The following is a 23106-nucleotide window of genomic DNA, read 5'->3' as shown; positions in this document are numbered from 1 at the left end:
TATTCTTCTTCTTTGGATTCGGTTTTCGGAGTGATAAATGTTTAAGATGCATACACCGCCATCTACTGTAGTGGAGTGTAATGCCGGTCACAGTCTACCTACATTAAACTCTCTTGTCAAAACCTGTTCCTCCTCTAAGAAAAGTAAAAAGAGCCTTGACCCACCTCTTCCCCCTTTCCTCCCCCTAATATCCCACATATACCCCACATATAATCCTATAATCATAGCCATTATCTCAGCTGTATACTTTAGTACAAGATCGGATAGCCTAGTATAATGTCTGACATAAAATTTTGGGATATAACCACTCCCACCCTGCCACTGACCGGGTCCTTAGATACATCTGTGAATATCCTAACCAATTGATAATATTTATCATCAATATACCTTTCACACACCTATTTACATTGTCCCACTCACCCCATTCTCTCCTGGTTATCAATCTAAATATCTAAATATACTCTAGGTTTTAGAAAAGGTAAAACAGGGACATTTCTTAAGGCATTTACAAACCCTCTCTCTATCTCTCCAATTCCATGTTTAGCCACTTGATGTTCAATTTTTCAACCAAATGCCCTTTGTTTACCTACTCTCTTCTCCCATTGCCCCCTAGTTGCTATGACCGCATGATGTCTTTCTGAGTTCCCTCTCAACCTTGTCCAGTAGGCTAGTGCAAGTTTATCCCTCCTCAACTTCATGTTGCTTCCATGCAAGCCTCTTCTTTAACCACATACCTAGATGTTAAATTCTGTTACTATTCCTATGTCCTGTCCATATATTTGCAATTTTACATCCTTAATCCTTCTCCCCGAGTAAATAATAAAACAGGACTTAGCCATAAACATTTTAATCTCCCATGTCGATGACCAATCTTCCACTGTATTAACAGCTTCTTGCATCTTCTTCATTACATATTTCACATTCCCCCCTCTTTTCCATATTGCTCCATCATCTGCATACAAAGCCACTCCCATTCCCTACCCTACATTCTTGAATATGTCATCTAGTTATTGTGAATAATACTGGACTAACTACACTTCCCTGGGAAGTGCCATTATCCATATCAAATGCACTTGACGATTCTGACCCCCTCAGCCATATTTTTTAGAAGGGACAACTTTATTGTTTCAAGCAATAGATAAAGCGATTTAGCACTGTGAATGCACCAATGAACCAGCTAATATGAGGGGAGATTTTTTTTTGGCTTCCAAACATTTCCGACACATAAGATAGTATTGATAACATGTTTTTCTTAATCTTGTGTATTGTTTTTGAAAACATTTTAACAATGCTTAACTTGCTAGGCCTATTATAATAAAACAATAATGCTGCTGCAGTTAGTTCTTATTTTTACAAAGTGATTATAATTAGCCTGTTTTAGGCTAGATTTAATCATTCAGAAATTTAAACCACATTTCACATTATTATGGATACGATTTTTAAAAATCACAGACCCAGGTGAGTAATACACAACACTTGATGGGCTAGGCAACAATATCTATCACAATGTTACAAATATTAGTACAAATAAATAAGTATTGAACTGATTTATATAACCTGGCCCTTCTGTTAATTTCAATATTGATTTATTTGGCAGGGTTCCCATGCATCCTGTTAAACCTGGACTTTTTTAATGCAGTTTTCTAGTCATGGAAAAGTAATGTAAAATGAGAAAAAGATTTACATTAACTAATTGTCCTGGAAAACATTGGTATTTTAGTGCATAAATATATGCACTAAAACATAAATATTGTTAGAACCTAACAACTTAAAGTTAACATCTGCATATTGCAACCTCACTGATGTTTTAAATGACAACCTCCCCTCCCATCTTTATCCCTTATCCACCGGGCTGACTACACCAGCGGTTACCACACTCTTGCTAGCTCCGTGAAGCTGGCAACAATAGGAGACTTCCGGTTAGAGTATTTCAAAATACAATCTTGGTAAATACAATGATTTCTTAATTGCGAATTTGTTGTTTTTCTTCTTGTAACTAATACAGTTGGATATAATTGCACATTATATACTCATATTTAAACACATATCTTTAACACTGTACAGTCACAATTGTGAAATCATGTTCCCAGTAATTGTTGATGGCGTTTTAGTGTAGTCCGGCCATGCATTGCCATACACTCTCAGTTCAGTACTGGCTCATTGTTTACCAGATTACTACCAAAATGAAAAATTGTTACCAAATGCTACATGTGAATATTGTGAATAATATTTAATATTTAATAATATTTATGTAAATAATATTCCATACATAATTTAGCGTTTAAACGTAGCTACATGATGAACATTGGGGTTTTCTGAGACCTTAAAAGTTGCACAAAGAGTGTGGTTACAGTGTGATTTCAGAGGCAGTTGACCCTTACTTTGCCAAGTTTCTGTTCATGACCAAAAGGTTCAATTTTGATCAACCCCAGACAATATATTTTTGTGATTACTCTCAGTAAGGACTTTCTTTGTGCAACCTTTCTGAAGAGCCTGTTGGTATGAAGGTACTATTTTATGGTTGATTATGAGACTTGATGATCTCAAAAAAGCAACTAAACTCAAACTGTGATCCTTAAGCTCTTCTTTGCCTCTCTCATCATCTTCCTCTCTGTGTGGGGGGACTACATGTGTAATAAATAAATGGGCAAAATGCAATAATTTACATAAAATCTTGATCGATTAGGCTTCTGTAGACCTATTATATTCATACAATCGTCATCTATGTAAATGACATGTTTATCATCTTCATCACCACTTCATCTTAATCAGCATCATTTGACAGTAATTTAAGAGCAAATTAAATATAGCTATTCTCATTATTTAATTTATGTTGGCCTATTTATATTTCATATGTGAATACGTTGTCATCATCATCATGCAAATACAGAAATACTACAACTAATAACATTTTAATGATGTTAGGCTATTAGTAGCAAAATCAAAATGAGAATGTAGTCAAAATAATATTGTGGAATCAGCATAATATAATCTTAATTTAAGAGCCACATATGCCTAGCTTTATTAGCTACTAAGAATTTATTTATTTGTCATGAGTCATCACCATGAACAATGGACACAAGAAAATTACGGCAGGTAACATTACTATTAGTAATATTAATATATCAAGATAACAATATAATCAAAACAATAACGGCGGTGGATTCATGTTATTCTAGGTCATGGTTTAAAACTGCGTATTCTAATATACCCTATTGGTTCTGTGCAAGCAATTCTGAATTCAACCCTTTTCTAATTCGATGAGTCAATAACAGTCTCATACTCGTTAATGTATGAGACGAGCGGGTGTCCTCTACGCAGTTACGAGCACTGTGACGTAAAACTATGCGGACATAATTGGAATGAAATAAATCTTATATCATCTACCGTGGGAACAAAAAATGGTGCCTGGAGCGTAATTAGTTCATTGTGAAGAAATTTTAGAAATAAAAAGTTCTGTCCAAAATAATTCAATTTGGCCAGGGTTGATTTGTAGTTTTGAATGCACTGCAATGGGGAAATTTGCTTTTTGGCACCAGAGGTTTACTAAACTGTGATACCTCGAGTAACCACAGGAGTTCATGAGCTTCACCTGGTCCCCTGGACTACACCTATGAACGCAACTGCAATGGTGCAAAGCCTCGACTTTCCGAGAGATCTTCGGTCAGCCAATCAGCGTTTACTGCCATTCCTGCGACACACACAGAGACCGAGACCTCGCACCGTATTATTGTAAGCCATTTCATTTGTGGAGCTGACTTGAATCGCCTCAACAGACATCATCCAGCAGTTTTCCCTGTGGACTGAAAAAGCATCAAGATGACTCTGCAGGTAGGCAAAACAACAAAAACTCTTATCTTAAAAGATGTCTTAGCTCTATATATTTTACATTGTGCTCTGCTTGAGTTATTAGGCTCTACGACATTGCTCGAAGTAAAATATAAAATTTTTGCGTTTAAATGTGTCATTTGGTGCGCATTGCTGCTTTCCCGCTTTAATAAAACGTAACGTTAGGTTGTATACTCTTGAGTAGCCAGCGACGAATAATCGCTTGATCAATTGCTGATGAGTCATTTCAGAATTCTGAATGCACGAGCTGTCGTCGGTGAATAGTTCCATATAGGCCTATTACGGGCACAACTGTTCTATTTCACTATATCGATACAGCGATCATTTAGCCTTGGTCTACTGTTTTATAAATTATATAAAATCATAACATTCTGAAAATGGTTGGACTTGTCAAACTGCGGATTTCATTACATCCGATTTGGAGATGGTAAATTCCTGAATACGGATTAGCATCTTTAGCAGTTTTGACAGAAAAAATAGTTGAGAAATGGGCTTTAAGCTTTATCCCAGACCACAATGAATAGGCTGCCCTATGAAACGCGAAATCTTGAGTAAGCGGTTCTCTTTTGTCCATTGTTAAGTGACCATACCAATGTGACTAAATAGTGGCAAACTGCGTCTACAGTATCCTTCAGTTGTCAGTAGCCAGTGGCGCAGGACGTTAAACTACTGAACGTCCGCTTGTAATGATTTTTATTTATGTATTTATTTATTTATTTATTTTATTTTATTTTATTGACAAACGGTATCAATCCCTGTAGTAATGAGCATAAATAACACGCACTGCAACAAATAAAATAACGAATCTATCTACAGCAGTCCATCAATGCGTTGATGGGCATAGGCTACTGGATTATGTTGACTGTTTGTTTATTTGTTTCTGCAAAATAACACGTTACATAATCAACACCTTCTTTATTTCAGCGAACTTAATTCAGTTAAAATAATTGAATTGAATAATAAGCCATTGATAACGCCGATTCCTTTCGGGATGCAAATTAACCGCAGCTGGTTTCTCAGAAAGACAGAAGAGACGAACAGAATTGTCTGAGCAAACTGACGCTCCTTCCAACTTTTCCTGTGTTTCTGTCATTTGGAGAACATAGGCCGACATACAGTTATAGATCTTGTGAAGAGCTGCTGCTGCCTTGGAAAACACATATGCCTATCCGATTGTTGGCTAACTCAGTGCTGACCAGCAGACCACCAATGCGTATAGTTAGTGCGTATATTGCACGGATCAGCCCGGGCCTTTGGAGAAACATTTGATTGATATTGATTTTCGTTTTTATTTATTTATTTATTTATTTATTTCCACTTAAAGGAAATGGATCAGTTTGCACTATATAAACCCCAGAAAACAACACAGGCCTATAGATACAATTCAGCGTTCCAAATCGGCTCACAAAAGAGAAAATTGTGGGGAAAAGAATGTGTGTTTAGTAGTTCACTGATATACTGTACATGTGTCCCGTGCAGTCAGAGTTTGAGCAGATAGCTGGGGATGTGAAGAAAATAAAGACTCGACCTGAGGACCAGGAGCTGTTGGACCTTTATGGCCTCTACAAACAGGGTACCGTTGGTGACATCAATACAGGTTGGCAAATTCGGCATTTGTCTGGCTACAGCTTTGTGTTGGATTGTTTGCAATTTTATGAGCCTCTTTCCTTTTTGTCAGACAAGCCTGGAATGCTGGACATGAAAGGAAAAGCTAAATGGGAAGCATGGAATTCCAGGAAAGGTAGAATTTTTTCCCCTCAAACTGGCTAAAATTCAAATACTTCCCTTGTTAGTTTGACACTGACACATTGACACTGATTCCATGGTGTGTTATTGTTCTTTCTTTGGTATTAAATTATGTGCCCACTTCTCATGATTTAAACGATTTATAATATCAAATGTGTTAATGCTTGTGTAATTCACAATTCACACAATGTACAATCAATTTCTACAGATTGACTTAAAGGCATACATATATGCAGGATTTCTTAGCGTGTGTTTACAATCGCAGAAGTCTCCTCCTTCGTCTTTAACCCCACCTAACATAGTTAGCTGAATAGCCTTGAAATGAGCGACAGTGAGAAGGCAGATATGATTATAGCTTAATTGATTTCATTATGTTGAATAGTGGTTTTATTATTGGAACTTTAAATTAGATACTTTCAGACCCTCACAAAAGTCCTATTGTTGGAGGGTTTCACACTGCCAGTAACATTACTGATGGATCCAATACAAAACAAGCCAACGCTGTGTTGCTTGTAATTCCCTTGGCTAACTTCAGCTGACATCACGGATTAAAAGCTTCTTCGGTAGCTAGCTCTGCAGCTACACGTACCCCTCCTCACACAGAAAACAACGTCACACCCAGAAATTTCCTGAATGCATTTTAGAATAACAAACACGAGTAAAGGTGCGCAATTCGGTAAAAGTGCATAAAGACAGAGATTGTGAGTGCACCATAGATATGTCTTAACGTGATTGTTTTATTATATTTTGAAGGTAAAAATTTTGCAGTTTGCCTTTAACCTTATTTTATCTTCTTTTTTTTTTACCTAACTTTTTATTGTTTTATTTCCTGTTATTTCATGCTCTCATTCAACAGGAATGTCAGAAGTTGATGCCATGACAGCCTACATCGCATTGGCCAAGGAGATCATCGACAAATATGGAATGTAATTGAAAAACATCAACAGGGTAGCCTATATCACAATTATTTAGAGCACTTTTATCTACCGAAATAACATATCAATATTATTATACATTGAGGAAATCAGAAGATTAAAAAAAATTACTCTAACTTAAAAAAAAAACATTTTTCCATTGTTAAATTTAAATTCACAAAGTGCTGACAGCTAACTGCTGCATTGATTTTGACTTTGTTTTGTTGACTGGTTATGAATTATGTTATTAAAATGAGTTCAAATTAAATCAGTATCAGCCAGGGGCTGAGACAGAGGGGTGCAGGGTTGCCCACCTTGGCCTCCATATTTCCCAAGCAATCAGAAAATAAGGGGAAAATTTGCATTATTTCACACCTGACGAGATGTCAGGTTGGACCCATCAGGTAGGACCCTTTTCTCTCACTCCTCTCACACAAAAAGCCATACAGGAGCATTGTTGAAGACATTTATATAAATGTATCAGAGTTGAAGACTTAGGCTTACATTTATCTCTGTTAAAGTTACAACCTCTTAGAAACAAGCCTCTAGTCTGTCAGTTCTTTAATTAGGGTTATTGTCTGCTCATATGCTCAATGCTGAAGTCATAATTGATGCATGAGGTGCGCTCATTACATTTGAAAAGGAAGCCCAACTGATATTTCAAAATGCCCACTGTGTCGATGCATTCTAGAGCCGCCCCTGGTATCAGCTTTTTTTTTTTTTTTTTGGAATGCATGTGAATTTAGGTGAATTTAATGAATGGATAAAATGTCATGTATACATCACTGTAACCTTCCATGCCTTTACTCTGCATAATCTGTATTACTGTACTTCTAATCATACTCTCAGGAGAAAAGTGGTTTTCACCCTCGCTACTGAAATTAATAGCATAACATGTGATCAGTATGATGTGTCCTCTAGTGGCGCTGGTTGTTGACGCAAACTTTCACCAAGCTGCCAAAATGGTCTCAAAGGAACTGAAAGAGCAGGAGGCACTCCAGTAGTACTGTATATGCCCAAAAGCCTTCTTAGTAATACTCTAACTGGCAAATTACAAATAGCTTGCATGTCACTTGGTGTATTTGGTTCCAAGACAGCATTTTGGACATTCTAGACTTGTACACCTTTTATATGTCCTGGAAATAAAAATGTATTTATTCTAAATATTAAACAATTTCAGAGTTTTATTTTTTCCATAGTTAGACTGTGTTCGTGTTTCTCTGTGAATTGACACCAAGACCATAAGCAGACATGGTGAAAGGGGAAATTATCTAATGGTATTGCATCTGATATTGCTGTAACTAACATGTATACATTCATAATTAGACATAATTCTTTGTGGCCGCAAATTGTACCATATAATTTGACACACCTCCTCCCTGTTCAAGCATGTCCCTGTGTTTTATAGCTGATCATTAAATCAGTTTCAGTTGTGACCTTCACTATAGTCATGCCTTCACTGAGCTGGTATGATTGCTTATAAAATATTGGTTGCGTGCCAAAAATGGGTGTTTATCTCTCTTCACTGCATGGCTGGGCTACAAAGGAGTTAGCTCTCAGTGTTGTCATCCCTGGCAGACGTGCTGAGTTATGGATAATTAGCCATAGCATCACCCAGGAAAGGAAGGTCTCTGTCAGCAAGGTGGTCCCTATAGTTTGTGAGCACCAGCTAGACAAGAACTGTATCTCATACAAGGCTATAAAATCAGTTGGTGGGGTCCAGAGTGAACAGAAAAGGAAGCTGGTGCTGCAGTCAGTGCATCTGAAGTTACACATACCTGTCTGTTGTCTCCTGACTTGATGGAACTGCAATGATGGGAATAAAGTTGAGTATTCCAACCTTGAAGAACAAATGGATAAAATTATCTTAAAAAACACATTAAGGAATATTCTTATTTTATAGTTTTGTTACATTATTTAGCCGGTACAGTAAGCCAAGGTGACCTAGACACTGTTGGTTTATTTCCCAGAGATCCATATTCCATATTCTATTCAAACTGCTAAGAAGCTATTCAATCAAATCAGTCTTTCAGTATAGTAATGACTTAATTTATATGGAACCTTTCATGCACAAGTGTAACCGAAAGTGTTCCTTCTCTATTTTGAAAAAGTGATTCAAAATAGAGAAGGAAGATTAAAAAGGCAAGTGTTACCCAGCACCACAAGGCCCACTGCCATAAGGAGTCTTTGGTGACACCATGGGTTCCCTGGGGAAGACACCTACCTGGCCTACTTACTGTAGCTAGACTTGCCAGTTCTAGATTCCCAGCACCCTGCAGCAGTATTGTTACTCCCAGCCTTGCCCATCCAAACTGCCAGCCCTCCCTCTGAAATGGAGAGGAAGCTATTTTTATAGCCCTAGTCTTCCTTTGACATAACTGTGAGAAGATAAATACAATGGTAATATTAACCCAATAAGCTTTCTCAAACTTCACAGGAATTTCAAAGAAAATGCAAACAAACCCTACAGAAGAGGACATAAGCAGAAATAACATTATTAAATGAAAACTGATTCACTTTCACATTTGTAAAGGGAACTGAAACTATACCTAAATGTAACAAAGCATTTTTAATTAAACAAAATGCATGATTTTCATTTAATTGGTGCCACTGTTGTGGGAGATGCGGGATCTGTGAGAAAGTGCTCGCCAGCTTCCTCACAGCAAACAAACAGTATTTACAGGAAATCACAGGTCTCTCATTCAAGAAATGATCAGCAAATTGTCCACAAAGTATTAGAAGTGTGTTAGTGTGCACAGCAGTTCATGAAACCAACTGATTTCATAAGATAACTTGAAAACATATTTTCAAAGAACTTCATTTTCAAGCCATACGCAGAACTTCAGCATCTGCTGGGGAAGCCAGTGTTAATTGTGCATTTTCTGTGCTGTGGCCTATTTGCCAGCTGAGCTGGGGGCAAAACAATAGCTGCAACCGGGGGCCTGTGGAGGTAAAGAACTCAGACACAGTCAGCCTTTGTCCCAGCTCATAAATGCCCAGTGAAGCATGGCTGCCACCGACTCAGAGTAAAATGTGACTGGAGGAAGAATGCAAGTGAGGAACACTGCAATTTGCCAAGTCCACCCATTCAAAGGACCAGCAGTCTGAATCGTGGCCAGAACCAGGGAACATTATCGCAACTTGTATAACTAGAACTGCTTCTTTTGAGAGCAAATACTTCTTCTTTATGAACTGAGGCAATTCATTATGTAGCCCCACTGTACTGAGCCTATCCTAACTACACATAACGGCAAAGCTATTGCGGGTTTAAATTACTTTTTCATAGGGGCCTGATCATTTTTTTTCAAAATGGTGCATATAGGCCAAAACATTTTTCACAAGTTGTTTTTTAAACAATGTATTAATAAATGCCATATAAACCGCATTGAAGTATTTTTAAAATGTCTACAGCAATTTTTCTTTATTATTCTGTCATTGGTGGATGGTGTATGGATACTGCAGATGCGCACGCAGTCATTGACACAATTCTCGATGCATATGAAAGTAGTTCTTGTCTGTTTCTCAATAATCAGAGACCCAAGGGTAAATATATGATGAGCTGCATTTGTCCCCCAGATAAGCAGCTGAATAGCTCCAATGTAAGCTACTGAACAGGGATGAGCTGGCTGTTCTGTATTGTGAGTTCATGTGAGAGTCCTTGTACTGTGTGCGTATGTTCACTGTGACACTCTGTGCCAGTGTCTCCTCTCAAATGTTCAGTTTCATCTTTGCATCATTTTGTTAATTAAATGCATTGGAGGGTTGGAAACATAAGAAATACATTGGATAAAAGGGCAAATATGTAACTGTTTTATTTACTTAATCCTTAATCAAACACTGAAATTTCAAAAGATGTAGATGTATTGTTAAAAAAAAAAACATTCAGCCCCTTCCCATGCATCATGTAGCCTGCTGGTATGCACAAATCTTTATATTCTGAGTGACCATTATACATCAAAAAGTTGCTCTGTAACAATACGTGTATTTGTTTTAGTTTGTTATTTTGTACAATAATATGAAGAATTTATGAAAAAATGAAATGTATTGACTAAAATACAACCGAATGGAGAGGACACCGCAAGTCACACAAAAAATAAAGAGAAAGTTAGCAAGGACACTGAGCAATAAAACCAGGCAAGCAGGTAATAAATAAATAAATAAATAAATAAATGTCGCATAAAACGCAACCTGTGGAAATTAGGTTCTGCTTCTTGTTTTGCTATTACCCATGATTTTTTTTCATGTATTTTAGGAATACTTTTCTGCCATATAGTAATGCACTTAATAAATTTGACCCTGAAAAGAAATCAAAATCCGTTTGTACTACATCAACAAAAACAAATCAGAATCCGTTTGTACTCCATCAACAAAAATAAGGAGTGGCGCATCTTTCTTGAAAGTTAATACACTATCTTTGTTGGAGCAAATGGTGATCATGCGCCGTTTCTCTGTTTTTCCCCGGTGAAGCTAGGGCACTGGGCTAAAGGTGAAGAGAGCTTGCAAACACTGGGCAAGTGGGTACATTACACAAGGTAAGTGCAAATGGAAAACAACACAAACTAAGAGCACAAGTTAATAGAACAGACATGAAACGTTTTGATATATATAGTAAGAAACATGTAGTTTTTATTTCAATTTAAAATTTTGCAAATGTTACTACTGAGTAGCTAACGCTAGCTAGAATGTTTACTAAGCTAGCGTTGTTGGCTAGCTAGCTATATCTCATTACCTACCTATTTAGCTGGCTTGCTACTACTACTACCGCTAGTTTCGTAGCAAAGAAAACAACCACATCTCTTAAGTAAGGCAGCTTGATAACTTAGTTGTATCTGGGCGCAGCTGCGCTTAATGTTAGTCTATTGCTTATTGACGTTTGTCGCTGTGGACGTAAAGAATGGGATTTGTTTGGACTAACAAGCTTTATCGATATCCCGGAATATGGTGCTCGCTTCGCTAGATTGGCTTTTGTCTGAGAACGTATTTCGGCAACTGTTTAAGTTATTTAATGCTTCCACATTTTTACTATGACTTCGTACTTTTGATGGTAACTTTTGCGTGGTGAATTTGAACACTGTAATGAATAGGGATTAAACGGAAGCTTTGTTGTTAGTAGCAGGGGTTTTACAGCTCGCTCCTGGGGACCTATTTATGCTGCTTTTTGTTACAGTCAACCGCTCCATCGTTTAGGGCTATATACTATATTGTTCGGAAAGGGCTGATGTGGGTAACGTACAGGTTTTTGCTTTAGCCAAGCTGTACGACTCCCGATTCAACTTATGAACTGATCATAGTTTTCGGGCAAGATCTTGGTTATGCAGTGTCAGGAGATATACTACGAAGAAGGCTTAACGTACCCAGGGTTTCTTTGCGTTAGCTGGCTTCACAAGACCTAACAACCGCAATTGGGCTTAACCGGTATCACGAAGGTGGTTCAATATCAGCTTGCGGTGTCAACACGGGCTTTGTTGATCAAGCTCTGTGCGACGTTTGCAAAAATGAGCCTATGGCAGACCCGTACGGCATGGACCGTACTTGAGCGGCGTATTTCTCACATAAGGAAAAAACACTGACATGGATGGTTACGAAGAACACAAAAAAATCGTCATGTCAAGAACTAACACAGTTTCCGCCAGCAAAGCCAAGGGCAAAATTGCTAATAGTGTAAATTTGTTGATTAATAACTAAACATAGCTAAACCTTACCACTAACAACGAATACATTTACACTATCAGTAATTGTCAGACAGATTATTTATAATGTGAAAACTGCTCCTTGTAGAGCTTCTAACACCTGCTCTTGATACAGGATATTTAAAGTATTGCCTGAAGTAATCACACCAAAGTTCATTCAAGAATTTTGGATTCAGGCCATCGTCCCGTAATTACAGGAAGTAAGATATGGACGTGTATGGTTCAAGATGCTGGAACATGGATTGAAGTAAAAATAACTATTCCGGGTTTTACTCCGAGCAGTTATCCCGGTAATTCGGGAATCCTGCTTCCTGAAATACCCCCCAGGTGTTCACACTTATAGAAATTCCTTCCTCATTTACTTCACCTGTCAGTCAATAGATAAACCTGGGGTATCAAACTCCAATCCTGGAGGGCTGCAATGTCTGCAGGTATTTGTGGTTTCCTTTCAATCAGCAGTCAATGAAGGATTTTAGAAAAAAGGTGTTTGTGGGTTGTGTAACCAATTAATCACTTAAGGTTATCACTCATGCTGAAACACACCAAAAACCAGCTGGCATTGTGGCCCTTCAGGACTGGAGTTTGACTATCTTGAGCTAACCAGTTAAACCTATTTCTAAAGCTGGGATGTCAAACTCCAGTCTTTGAGGCCCTCAGTATCTGCTCATTTTTGATGGGCCCAGGGCCAAAAATTTGTACAGGACCCAAAATTACAACTGAGAGAATTTTCATTTAACTTCTTTACATATCAGATAATTAGTGTTTATTGAAAGGCATGATACAACCTTGGTTGGTGTGTAGGTACATAACTTTGCAGTGAGTCATGGGAAGATGAGTTAAAATAGGCTACTTCAGGTTTGCTTTTATCATTTCGGATAGAGGAGGCCAACTAAAATGGGCCAAAGGTCAGCTGTGCTGCTTATATCAACTCTGTTATTATCATTGTCTGCTCTGTTTTTTCATAATTCTGCTTTCAATATTATTAGGTTTGATTACTTAAAAATTTGATCAGAAGCATTATGAAAATTCTTACTAAAATGGATTACAAAAGCATGACACATTTTTCTGTTGGTACATACATTTTCATAAATATCTTTAAAATTTTACAAATTTAAGCTCAGCAATGGTTGAACATGTGAAATGTACACTGCGTTCTATAAGAAGTAATCAAGTTTAATGCAAAAAAATCCCTTTTTGGTTTCATTTCTAAACACGAAGTGTAGCTGGCAATCTCAAACGACCCACCTGACAACAATTAGCCTACAGAAAATGACAACATTAGTTGATCTGGTGATTGAAAGTCCAGCGCTGTGAATGTGGGCCATTTTTCATGGAATTAATAACTTTTTCTCCAAAAATATGGCTTAGGTCAATAGATAATCCTTCTATGAAAATTTTTTCCCAGTGAAAAACAATCAACAGCTTGTTACAATTCAGGTTGCATGACAACAGAATACATGGACTCAAAAATTCAGTTTGAAAACCTTTGGAGTGCCTATAGATAACCAGCTAGCTAACTGTTAATAGACATGGACTCTTCTGAGTTGATTTTAACTATTCATTGTTCTATTCCTTGTATGCATAACTGTCCTCCTCCCATGATTATTTTAACTGTTAATTATTTTGTTGTTCCCCTACAGAACATGGATAATCAAGTGTTTGAATCGACTGTGGAGCGCACGTTCCAGTATCAGGCGTCCTTGCCTCCTCTTCCAGTCCCTTCTTTAGAAGGAACTTTGAGTAAATACTTGGATGCAGGTATACATTTTAAAGAAATGTCAATAAATTGTTCTAACGCAACTTGCTTACGCACGCACTAACGACCCAGATAATGTGGTGTATAAGTGCGCAGAGCTGTTTACACACTATTGCCCTCTCTGTATTATACTAACAGTAGTTACATAAGTTCTCTATCCTTTTCTGAAGAAATGTTTTCCTTTGTAATTCACCTTCTGTAACATCTATTTTCAGTTAAGCCGTTCTCATCAGAAAAGGAATTTCAGAAGACCTCTCAGATAGTGAAGCTATTTGGGGAAGGGCTCGGCAAAGATCTGCACCAGAAGTTGCTGCAGAGAGGGAGGACCAAAAGGAACTGGGTATGCTTCAGAGACGTGTAGTCTGCCTCCGACGCGTGAAAGCACGCTCCAGTCGTTCTCTCGGGCCTGACAGGTTTGTTTGCTCTGCAGCTGGAAGAATGGTGGCTGGACAGCGCGTACCTGGAGATCCGGATGCCGTCCCAGCTCAGCATTAACTTCGGGGGCCCCGCCCCCTACCTGGAGCACTACTGGCCCCCCCAGGCTGGCACCCAGCTGGAGAGGACCAGCATCACCACCTGGCATGGCTTCCAGTACTGGGACCTCCTCCGCACGTAAGACGACATCCCCTGCAGTCTCAGTACTTCATCCCCACGTATGGTCGCGGCTGTCGCTTACACCCTTAGGCTGGATTCACACCAGATCAGGCAATGCGGCACCTTCCCGCAGGGTTGTGCGGAGGTGTGGGCGTGTCACTACATGGCCCATTTGTGTGACGTCATGTTGTGAACTTTAACCAGACTTTAACCCCCCCCCCCCCCCCCCCCATTTCCTACTCAAACAAATGGACACAAACACAAACCGAAGGAAACTTCTTGCTGTCGTTATTTTGCAGCGTAGACTGCAAGCCAGACGCAGACGTCGAAGCTGGGTACACTAAATAAACCAAGTGACACAACTGGGAGAGTATCATTGTTTGGTCCATGAACTCCATAGTACAATAAACTAGTATGCAATAACTGCTAAATAGCGAATCTTTTTTATACAGCTTAATTCCGACGTTCGGAATTGATGTCTAGCTAGTAACTATTGTTTCGGTACTCGTCCCATTACCCGGCACTGTCAAATCACGATGACGATCATAAAATCAAATCTTAGGAAATGAATCTTGTCAGTAATTCATCTGACAGTTGCTTGGTAAACAGCGGAATGCTACATGGTGATTTAAACAACTTGCGTGATTGGCCACCGCAGTGTGACTCGGGTTGCGTTTACGCCAAAAGTTGATTCTGGTTCAGGCCGCTGCGTTTTTTTCCGGCACCCCATGCGGTCCCCACTCCCGCAGCCTAAACGCACTACCCCCATTAAAATGAATGGGAAGACTGCCGTTTTTGCCGCATTGCCTGATCTGGTGTGAATCCAGCCTCACTATGCACAGTTCCGCACACGCTCAGTACTGAGAGCTCATCTTGCACATTAGAAGATGGGGCTGTTCCACACGCACACAACACACTGGGACCTCGTCCAGGTGTAAAAGAGGCTGTGTTCCACGCACACCAAGTGCTAGGTCTTCCATACCAGAGAGTGGGTGTTCCACTCAGTGTTAGGAGCTCATTCAGACACAGGAGTCACATTTTTCTGGTACCCCAGGACCTGTTCCTCAGATAAGAGAAATGGTGTCCTGCACAGTTGTTGAGAGTTCTGAGGCCACATGCTGAAAAGGCTGAAGTGTAGTTCATGGTTGTTTAACTGGGCTTGTCATGTGAGGTGCTGCCATTGTATCCTGTAACAGTTTATTTTTCTGCATACAATACACAGGTGTTTTAAATGGGTAGTATTTGTGCGATTAATAAAAACAGGAAGTCATTTTAAAGTGATTTAATCCATTTAAAGTCAGCGGGCATGCAATTTAATACTGTGTAACTTTTGTTTCAGTGAAAAGCTAGCCGTCCACAAGGCAGGGAACGTACCACTAGACATGGATCAATTCCGTATGCTGTTCTGCACCTGCAAAGTGCCTGGCATCACCAAGGATACCATACTCAGTTACTTTAAGACTGGTAAGAGCAGGCTGAGCCAAGTGTTCCAGGGGCCTTTATTTGGTGGTTTAAAAAAGAGATTTGATTGGTGCATTTCCTTCTGCGCTTTCAGAGAGCGAAGGCCCCTGCCCCTCCCATGCGGTGGTCATGTGTCGAGGGCGGATATTCACTTTCGACGCCCTTCATGATGGCTGCATCCTCACGCCGCCCGAGATCCTCAGGTACGGAGTCGCTGTCGTGCTTAACCCCAGTGTCGATCCCCGTTTCCAGAACCTGTTCGCAGGAAGTTCATCATCTGCAGAACAGCTGGCTAGATCAGGCAGCTGGGGAAAGGACCCATAGGTTGTCCAGGCTTCATGCAGCACTAGATGCTCTGTGGACTGGGCAAAGGAAAAGCCTGGATTGGCCAGAAGGCCTGTTCTTGTCATCTTGTATTCTTATATCCTTGGTTTTATATTCCTTTTCATTTCCCAAGGGGAATGACAGCTATACTTGAAGTACAGAGGAAGAAAAAAGTTATTTTAAAATTTAAAGCCTTTGACAGGTTTTCATCAGATACATAATAGATGTATCTTGTATACTTGTTGTATTGATCAAATTGACCCTTTTAGTCTTTCTAGGTGCAGCCCGTGCAGAGTGATGTTTTTGCTCATTATGTCTTGAACGCTTGCACTCACAGGCAGCTTGCGTACATAAGGCAGAGTTGTGACAGGGAGCCAGAAGGAGAAGGGGTCGCTGCCCTGACCACTGAAGAGAGAACCCGCTGGGCCAAGGTGTGAGACCCAATCCATTCCCCACTCCCCTTCCAAATTGTTCAGTTCTTCATACCATAGGATTTGCCCATTGGGTGTAATGCATGCAGTATTACTGTTTTACTGTGTGTGCTCTGTTGCCTGTGTTTAAATGCAGTTTTTTTATTGTTATTTTCATATGCAGGCTCGGGAGCATCTTATTGGCTTAGACCCCATGAACAAGACTATACTGGAAACCATTCAGAGCAGCTTATTTGTGATCTCCCTGGATGAGTCCATGCCTTATTCGACGCCTGAAAACTATTCAGCGGTACGTCCAATTAAATTGTGTGAAGTTGGACGGGGTTTAAATGGACTGATTCTAAAAAAAGGAGTCCCACAGATGAGCTGTTTAAAGTGCTGTTTTTCACTCTACTGTGCGTTTAATGTGCGTTCTTTATTTTCTGTATCTGATGCCTGTAATCTTTGATTAGGACATGGTGTGCTCATTCCCAACCTGTCTGTTGAATTTGCTTTTCTGTTGGTATCATTTGGCATTTGAGTTTTTTCCTTTCCTCTAGCAAGTGGGACAGTCTACCCTCCTTTCATATGCTTTATTCAGACAGATAGACAGCTGAGAAGGTAACAGATATAGAAAGGTACACTTAAGTGCTGTTTCACTAACTGTTGACTGGAGATCACAGCATGATAATTGTAGGTCTGTTACATGTAGCCTTGCCTGGTGTTAATTGTAGGGAAGGCTATCTTGCGAATCACTCATAACGCTTGGTGTTAAGTATCTAGTTTTGCATTCACATATTACAGTGGTGATTCAAATTTCTTCACTGTTTATGACACAGATGACACTGCAAGCTATCACCGGGGACCCGACGGTGCGCTGGGGTGACAAATCCTACAACTCGCTGGCTTTCGCTGATGGAACCTTTGGCTCTAATTGTGATGTAAGTTTGTGATGGCGAAAGGTCACAGTCACAGATATTATCATTGTTCTCAGAATCTTGGAAAAACTGAAAACCGAGTGGTGGCTGCACACCAGAATCGCGCAAGGAACTGGCTGATCAGTACTAGTGAGTTGGGAAAAGAAAAAGTTACCTCAAGTTTTTTTGTGCTTCTGGAAGATGGATGCACAGTTTTGGAACAAATGGTGAACGCGTGACATCTTGACATGTATCTCCTCTAAGAATTTGAAGAATTTAAAATTTAGAAAAATTATAGCTTTCCTTTTTCCTTTCTTAAGTCCCTCATGTACAGCACTTCGTGAATTCCAAATAGTTTATTCTGTTGCGGCTTATTCCATTTATTTGTTAACATCATGGAAAACTGAAGGGTAGCTGTAACATATAGTTAAAATGTGGCTGCTTTGGTTGTAAAAGGGTGAATGGCGTCTGTTGCAGCATGCGCCGTATGATGCCATGGTGATGGTGTCTTTTTGCTACTACATTGATCGGAAGCTGAAAGCCAGCGAGGGAAGGTGGAAGGTAGGCCCGGGCCATGGGAACATGGCACTGATTGGCTGGTTGGGGGTGAGGTTTGTCTGGTTGGGGGTGTGGTTTCGCTGGTTGGAGGTGAGGTTTGTCTGGTTGGGGGTGAGGTTTGTCTGGTTGGAGGTGAGGTTTGTCTGGTTGGGGGTGAGGTTTGTCTGGTTGGGGGTGAGGTTTTGCTGGTTGGGGGTGAGGTTTGTCTGGTTGGGGGTGTGGTTTTGCTGGTTGGGGGTGAGGTTTGTCTGGTTGGGGGTGTGGTTTCGCTGGTTGGAGGTGAGGTTTGTCTGGTTGGAGGTGAGGTTTGTCTGGTTGGGGGTGAGGTTTTGCTGGTTGGGGGTGAGGTTTGTCTGGTTGGGGGTGTGGTTTGTCTGGTTGGAGGTGAGGTTTGTCTGGTTGGGGGTGAGGTTTGTCTGGTTGGGGGTGTGGTTTCGCTGGTTGGGGGTGTGGTTTCGCTGGTTGGGGGTGAGGTTTGTCTGTTTGGGGGTGAGGTTTGTCTGGTTGGAGGTGAGGTTTGTCTGGTTGGGGGTGAGGTTTGTCTGGTTGGGGGTGTGGTTTCGCTGGTTGGAGGTGTGGTTTCGCTGGTTGGGGGTGAGGTTTGTCTGGTTGGGGGTGAGGTTTGTCTGGTTGGGGGAGAGGTTTCGCTGGTTGGGGGTGAGGTTTGTCTGGTTGGGGGTGAGGTTTGTCTGGTTGGGGGTGAGGTTTTGCTGGTTGGGGGTTACACTCTAGTGTTTAGGTTGTTTTCTGAACTTGACCTCCCAGGGATCCGAGAATGTCCGGGACATGCCGCTGCCAGAAGAGCTGGTCTTCACTGTGGACGATAAAGTCAGGAGTGACATCACACAGGCCAAGCGGCAGTACATGGAAACTGTAAGCCCCGCCCTCTGTTACTGCTATATGGAGGCACTCAATCTCAGTCTTGGGGACCCCTATATGTTACATTTGGCACATTTCACTGAAATGAATGCTTTACTTGACCTGACTGATCAAGTCGTCAGTTTCAATATGGGACAATTATTCTTCATGGCATGAATAGCTGTTAATAATAATAGCTATAAAATGATACTGTGGCTTAAAAGGGGTACATCGTCCTACATTAGACTTTAACAGTGTCTCATTTAAGAACAATTAACAGCTTGTTGCAATTATGGTTGTTATAGAAACCTGCATATGTAGGGTCCCTCAGAAACAAGTTTGAGAGCCCCTGCTGTAATAATATAATCTTGGTCACAGAACGTGTTGAGACCAGTCAGTACAATGATGTTATAATGACCATATGACTTGCTTGTTCTTTGAACACAGGGACGCCAGTTGCAGATCGTGTCCTACGCATTCACTGACTTTGGAAAAGATGCCATCAAGGAAAGGAAGCTCCACCCAGACACATTTGTCCAGTTGGCACTCCAGCTGGCCTACTACCGGCTTCATGGAAAGTGAGTTCCTTTCTCTTACCGGTCAGTGTAGGTAGTGATTTCATTTTTTTCTTCGCCTGGTTGTCGTGAACCACAAAGTGTTTGCATCCTTTGATTAGGTCACTTCCTTTTTTTGTTATTTTGGTGTGTGTATTTGTTGATGGATTGTCAAAATGATGCTGTTCTGCACCGTCTCTTCTGTTGCACTTTTTGGATTAGTTTCGAGGATTTTGCCTTTTTTCCAGCTTCACTTTTCTGTCTTGAAGTAAGTTCAGCTCGACACGTCCACGTGACCCTTTCTTGCAAATGCGTTTTAATTTGAGAAGGCCATTGTCACCAGCTCTACAGCAGCGACATCATTCCCAGGCCTCTCTGTGGCCTGCGTGAACCCTGTTTGAAAGGGTCACGTGCTGTTCCCACCGTGCTGTGCCGCGCGGTACACAGCTAACGCGGCGTGCTGGCTCCCCCTGCAGGTCTGGAAGCTGCTACGAGACGGCCACCACACGGCGCTTTTACCACGGGCGCACCGAGACCATGCGGCCCTGCACCCCGGAGGCCCAGCAGTGGTGCCAGGCCATGCTGGACCCCGCTGTCAACGTACGTCTGGCCCGTCGCTCCCAAACCCCCCCCCCCCCCCCCCCCCCCCCCCGCATGCCTTGGCTCCTGACCAGGCCCTGAGGTCCCCTCTGCCACTGCCAATCAGCTGCTTGTTTGTTGATGATTGACAGGCACGTACGCCCTAAGAAAGCTCAATCGTCTGAGTGTGGCTCAATCCCCACAGGTGGAAACCAAGCGCAAGAAGCTGTTGGCAGCTTTCTCCAAGCACAATCAGCTGATGGGAGAAGCTCAAAAAGGGAAAGGTAGGCACCAGCACCTCTTATCCCCACCCCCCCCCTCAAAAAAAACCAGTGGATGTTCCATGAGTCAAGTACAGTGTACTACTAAAAGTGGGGGCTCAGGCCTACATAGCTGCCTGTCACCTGGGCGTATAGAGGTTTTTTAGTGAGTGGCATTGGGAGGAGTGCGGTTGCTGATTGTGTGTTTTCGACAGGCTTTGACCGGCACCTCTTGGGCTTGTATCTTATTGCGAAGGAAGAGGGACTTCCTGTTCCTGAACTTTTCACAGACCCACTCTACGCCAAAAGGTGAAATTAAATACGATGTAACAAATATATAACCCTACAGTATACTACACAGGAAAATGTGCTGTAGGATTGCACACGTTTAGTGAGACTGTATATTAGCTAGTATGTATGTATGCAAATATAACCTGTCTTTGTATTCTTCCAGTGGAGGAGGTGGTAATTTTGTACTGTCGACCAGCCTGGTGGGCTACACCACTGTCCACGGGGCTGTCGCTCCGATGGTGCGTCATGGCTACGGGTTCTTCTACCGCATCAGAGATGACAGGTGGGTCTGACACGGGGCTCATCGCGCAGGGGGAACATAAAGAACATAAACAGAAAAGTTTGATGTAGGGTCCGGCTGATGCCGTATACAGTGATATATAAAAATACTGAGTGTGTTGTTTGATACTTCATTGCAATACGTGGCAGTTTTGTGAACACGACTATGAAAGTACCACAGTTGCAACATTGTGTTGCACACAGTAAGAGTGAGCATTGAAGTAGCATGGCATGGTTTATGCTGACAGTGCTGTCCCAGAGAGTCTTGTGGCCTGCTTGTCCCACATTTACCCAGCATGCCCCTCTCCTCATTCAGGATCGTGTTGTCCTGCGCTGCCTGGAAGACCTGCCCAGAGACGGATGCCGAGAAGCTCTACCAGAACTTCTGCGCTTCCCTCCACGACATGCTGCAGCTCACGACCCTGTCCAAGCTATAGAGCAAGGCATGATGGGATAGCGGGATGCAAGGCAAGACGAAACCAACTAGAATCCTCAATACTGCAACGTCTAATGCATTTTCACACTAGTAATTTTACCTTTTGGACCACGCACAGATCAATGCAAACTTTTATCACGCAATAACAATGCAGGCACTTCTTGGTTCTCCGTCCTTTTTTATTTTTGTTACTCTATTGTCTGTAATTACGACTGAATGATTTTCCTTTAATATGGTATTTTTTGAGATAATATCCCGTGGAGTGTTGTTGTAGCAACGGAGGTGCACGCTAAGCTTGTGAAGGTAATGTGTATTTCTCGGTGGAAATTCCGAATGCTTTAAAAGCATAGCTAGTTAGCAGCTCCTTAAAGACAGTCGATCTCTTGCAATAATTTTCTGCTGAGGCATCACTTATGAATTGCTGATTGGTTGTCCTCTTGCCTTAAAACTGACAGTACTTAGTACCAAAGTCGACCCCCTAATTATGAGACTAATGATTTTTGTTTTGATTGGATGCACAGGCCAGTACCTGTTCTGCCCTATTTAATGCAAGTTTGTCTTCATGCTTATGAACAATCCTTTAATTGAAAATGTTGTTGCCCTTCTTTGGATTTTCATGGCGGATTTGAATGGGGTATTTTCCAGTGCGGGTGTACTGCCCATTTGCAATTTCTGCAAATGACCAACATCTTATCTGGATTCAGTGCATTACGTTATCTGGAAAGAGCAAAAATATGGCTTGTCTGTGAGATTACTACATTTGCTGGCATTAAATGACAGCTTTTGTAAATGGAGAAATGTTTCTCCGATACATTTTGAGTGAAGAGCACCTTATTGTCAGCCTGGTGATAATGGCACTTCCAGGAATGTATAATGGAAAGTTTGTTCGGGCTGCACTGTTTATGTTCATTGTGTCTGCGTCCAAAAACTTTGTATGTATAAATTTGTGTCATGAACAATACTGTAATTATGTTGATACACCATTGTGTTAATGAAACATTACCCTAGGGTTAAAAACTCAATGTGAATTTCCTTCACAATAGATTGAAACTTTTGGTTTTTTGGGGGGTGGTGTATAATTGACAGTGTCACCAAGGGAGGCATATTTTTTGTGGTATCAGCAGTGCCTAATTGGCTACCATTAGTCTGCCCTGTGTTAGGGACATTGTACATCTTCCTTTGAAATTCATCTGGATTGTTAAAATAACGGAACAGACCTAGCTGTAATTTGCAAAAAATGGGAGAATACCTTACACTCCGAAGTATATTGTGTATATTAATCTGAAGCAAAATGGGTAAGGTGTTTTCTTATCTGAAAATAAGGTACAGCATAAATGTGAAAGGTCCATTGATTTCTATTTTAAGCATTGCGTGCTCTTCAAGGTTACTGTAATTACAATAATCAGCTTTGCTTCGGGAATGATTTTCTATTAGTAATTGAAGGATGAATATTCAGCGCATATTTCACTCATGGCTGATTAATCTGTAACTGAAACGGATGCTGGTGGAAAGGTCCCCCGACTACTGAAATATTTAATCTAGTTCTGCTGCTTTAAGAAATGCGAAAGCTGGAATTGTGAGATTGTCAGTATGTGCTCATAAAAATGGAAAGATAAAATGTATTGGCATG

At 40.9% G+C, this 23106-nt stretch overlaps 2 protein-coding genes across 4 annotated transcripts; both read left to right on the top strand.

Moving 5' to 3' along the window:
• Positions 1-3672: 3672 nt before the first annotated feature.
• acbd7 (acyl-CoA binding domain containing 7) lies at positions 3673-7680 on the top strand. Of its 2 annotated transcripts, XM_035388059.1 has the most exons (4): positions 3673-3831; positions 5329-5446; positions 5528-5590; positions 6452-7680. In XM_035388059.1, exons 1-4 carry the CDS (start codon positions 3820-3822, stop codon positions 6523-6525), a joined length of 267 nt encoding a protein of 88 aa, XP_035243950.1. In that variant the 5' UTR covers positions 3673-3819; the 3' UTR covers positions 6526-7680. The 2 variants fall into 2 exon arrangements, with proteins under 2 accessions (XP_035243950.1, XP_035243940.1); XM_035388049.1 differs by lacking the exon at positions 3673-3831 and having other exon boundaries at positions 5299-5446.
• A 3234-nt stretch (positions 7681-10914) lies between these two features.
• crot (carnitine O-octanoyltransferase) lies at positions 10915-23106 on the top strand. Of its 2 annotated transcripts, none has more exons than XM_035387998.1 (17): positions 10915-11041; positions 13840-13957; positions 14171-14295; positions 14386-14567; positions 15889-16013; positions 16105-16213; positions 16672-16765; positions 16929-17054; positions 17584-17685; positions 18139-18222; positions 18985-19092; positions 19525-19655; positions 20108-20231; positions 20416-20494; positions 20686-20779; positions 20925-21044; positions 21357-23106. In XM_035387998.1, the coding sequence occupies exons 2-17, from the start codon at positions 13843-13845 to the stop codon at positions 21475-21477; spliced, it is 1839 nt and encodes a 612-aa protein (XP_035243889.1). In that variant the 5' UTR covers positions 10915-11041; positions 13840-13842; the 3' UTR covers positions 21478-23106. The 2 variants fall into 2 exon arrangements, with proteins under 2 accessions (XP_035243889.1, XP_035243899.1); XM_035388008.1 differs by lacking the exon at positions 10915-11041 and adding an exon at positions 11071-11117.

The sequence above is a fragment of the Anguilla anguilla genome, chromosome 1 (assembly GCF_013347855.1).
Source record: "Anguilla anguilla isolate fAngAng1 chromosome 1, fAngAng1.pri, whole genome shotgun sequence".
Lineage (NCBI taxonomy): Eukaryota > Metazoa > Chordata > Actinopteri > Anguilliformes > Anguillidae > Anguilla > Anguilla anguilla.
The sequence above is the reverse complement of the archived record's forward strand: the minus strand, read 5'-3'. Positions and strand labels throughout refer to the sequence as shown.

Coding starts and splice junctions, on each gene's coding strand:
- acbd7 (XM_035388049.1), top strand. CDS start 5,314: ATGTGTCCCGTGCAGTCAGAGTTTGAGCAGATAGCTGGGGATGTGAAG. Junction 5,447..5,527: donor CGTTGGTGACATCAATACAG/GTTGGCAAATTC, acceptor CCTTTTTGTCAG/ACAAGCCTGGAATGCTGGAC. Junction 5,591..6,451: donor AGCATGGAATTCCAGGAAAG/GTAGAATTTTTT, acceptor CTCATTCAACAG/GAATGTCAGAAGTTGATGCC.
- crot (XM_035387998.1), top strand. CDS start 13,843: ATGGATAATCAAGTGTTTGAATCGACTGTGGAGCGCACGTTCCAGTAT. Junction 17,055..17,583: donor CGCCTGAAAACTATTCAGCG/GTACGTCCAATT, acceptor TTTATGACACAG/ATGACACTGCAAGCTATCAC. Junction 21,045..21,356: donor TACCGCATCAGAGATGACAG/GTGGGTCTGACA, acceptor CTCCTCATTCAG/GATCGTGTTGTCCTGCGCTG.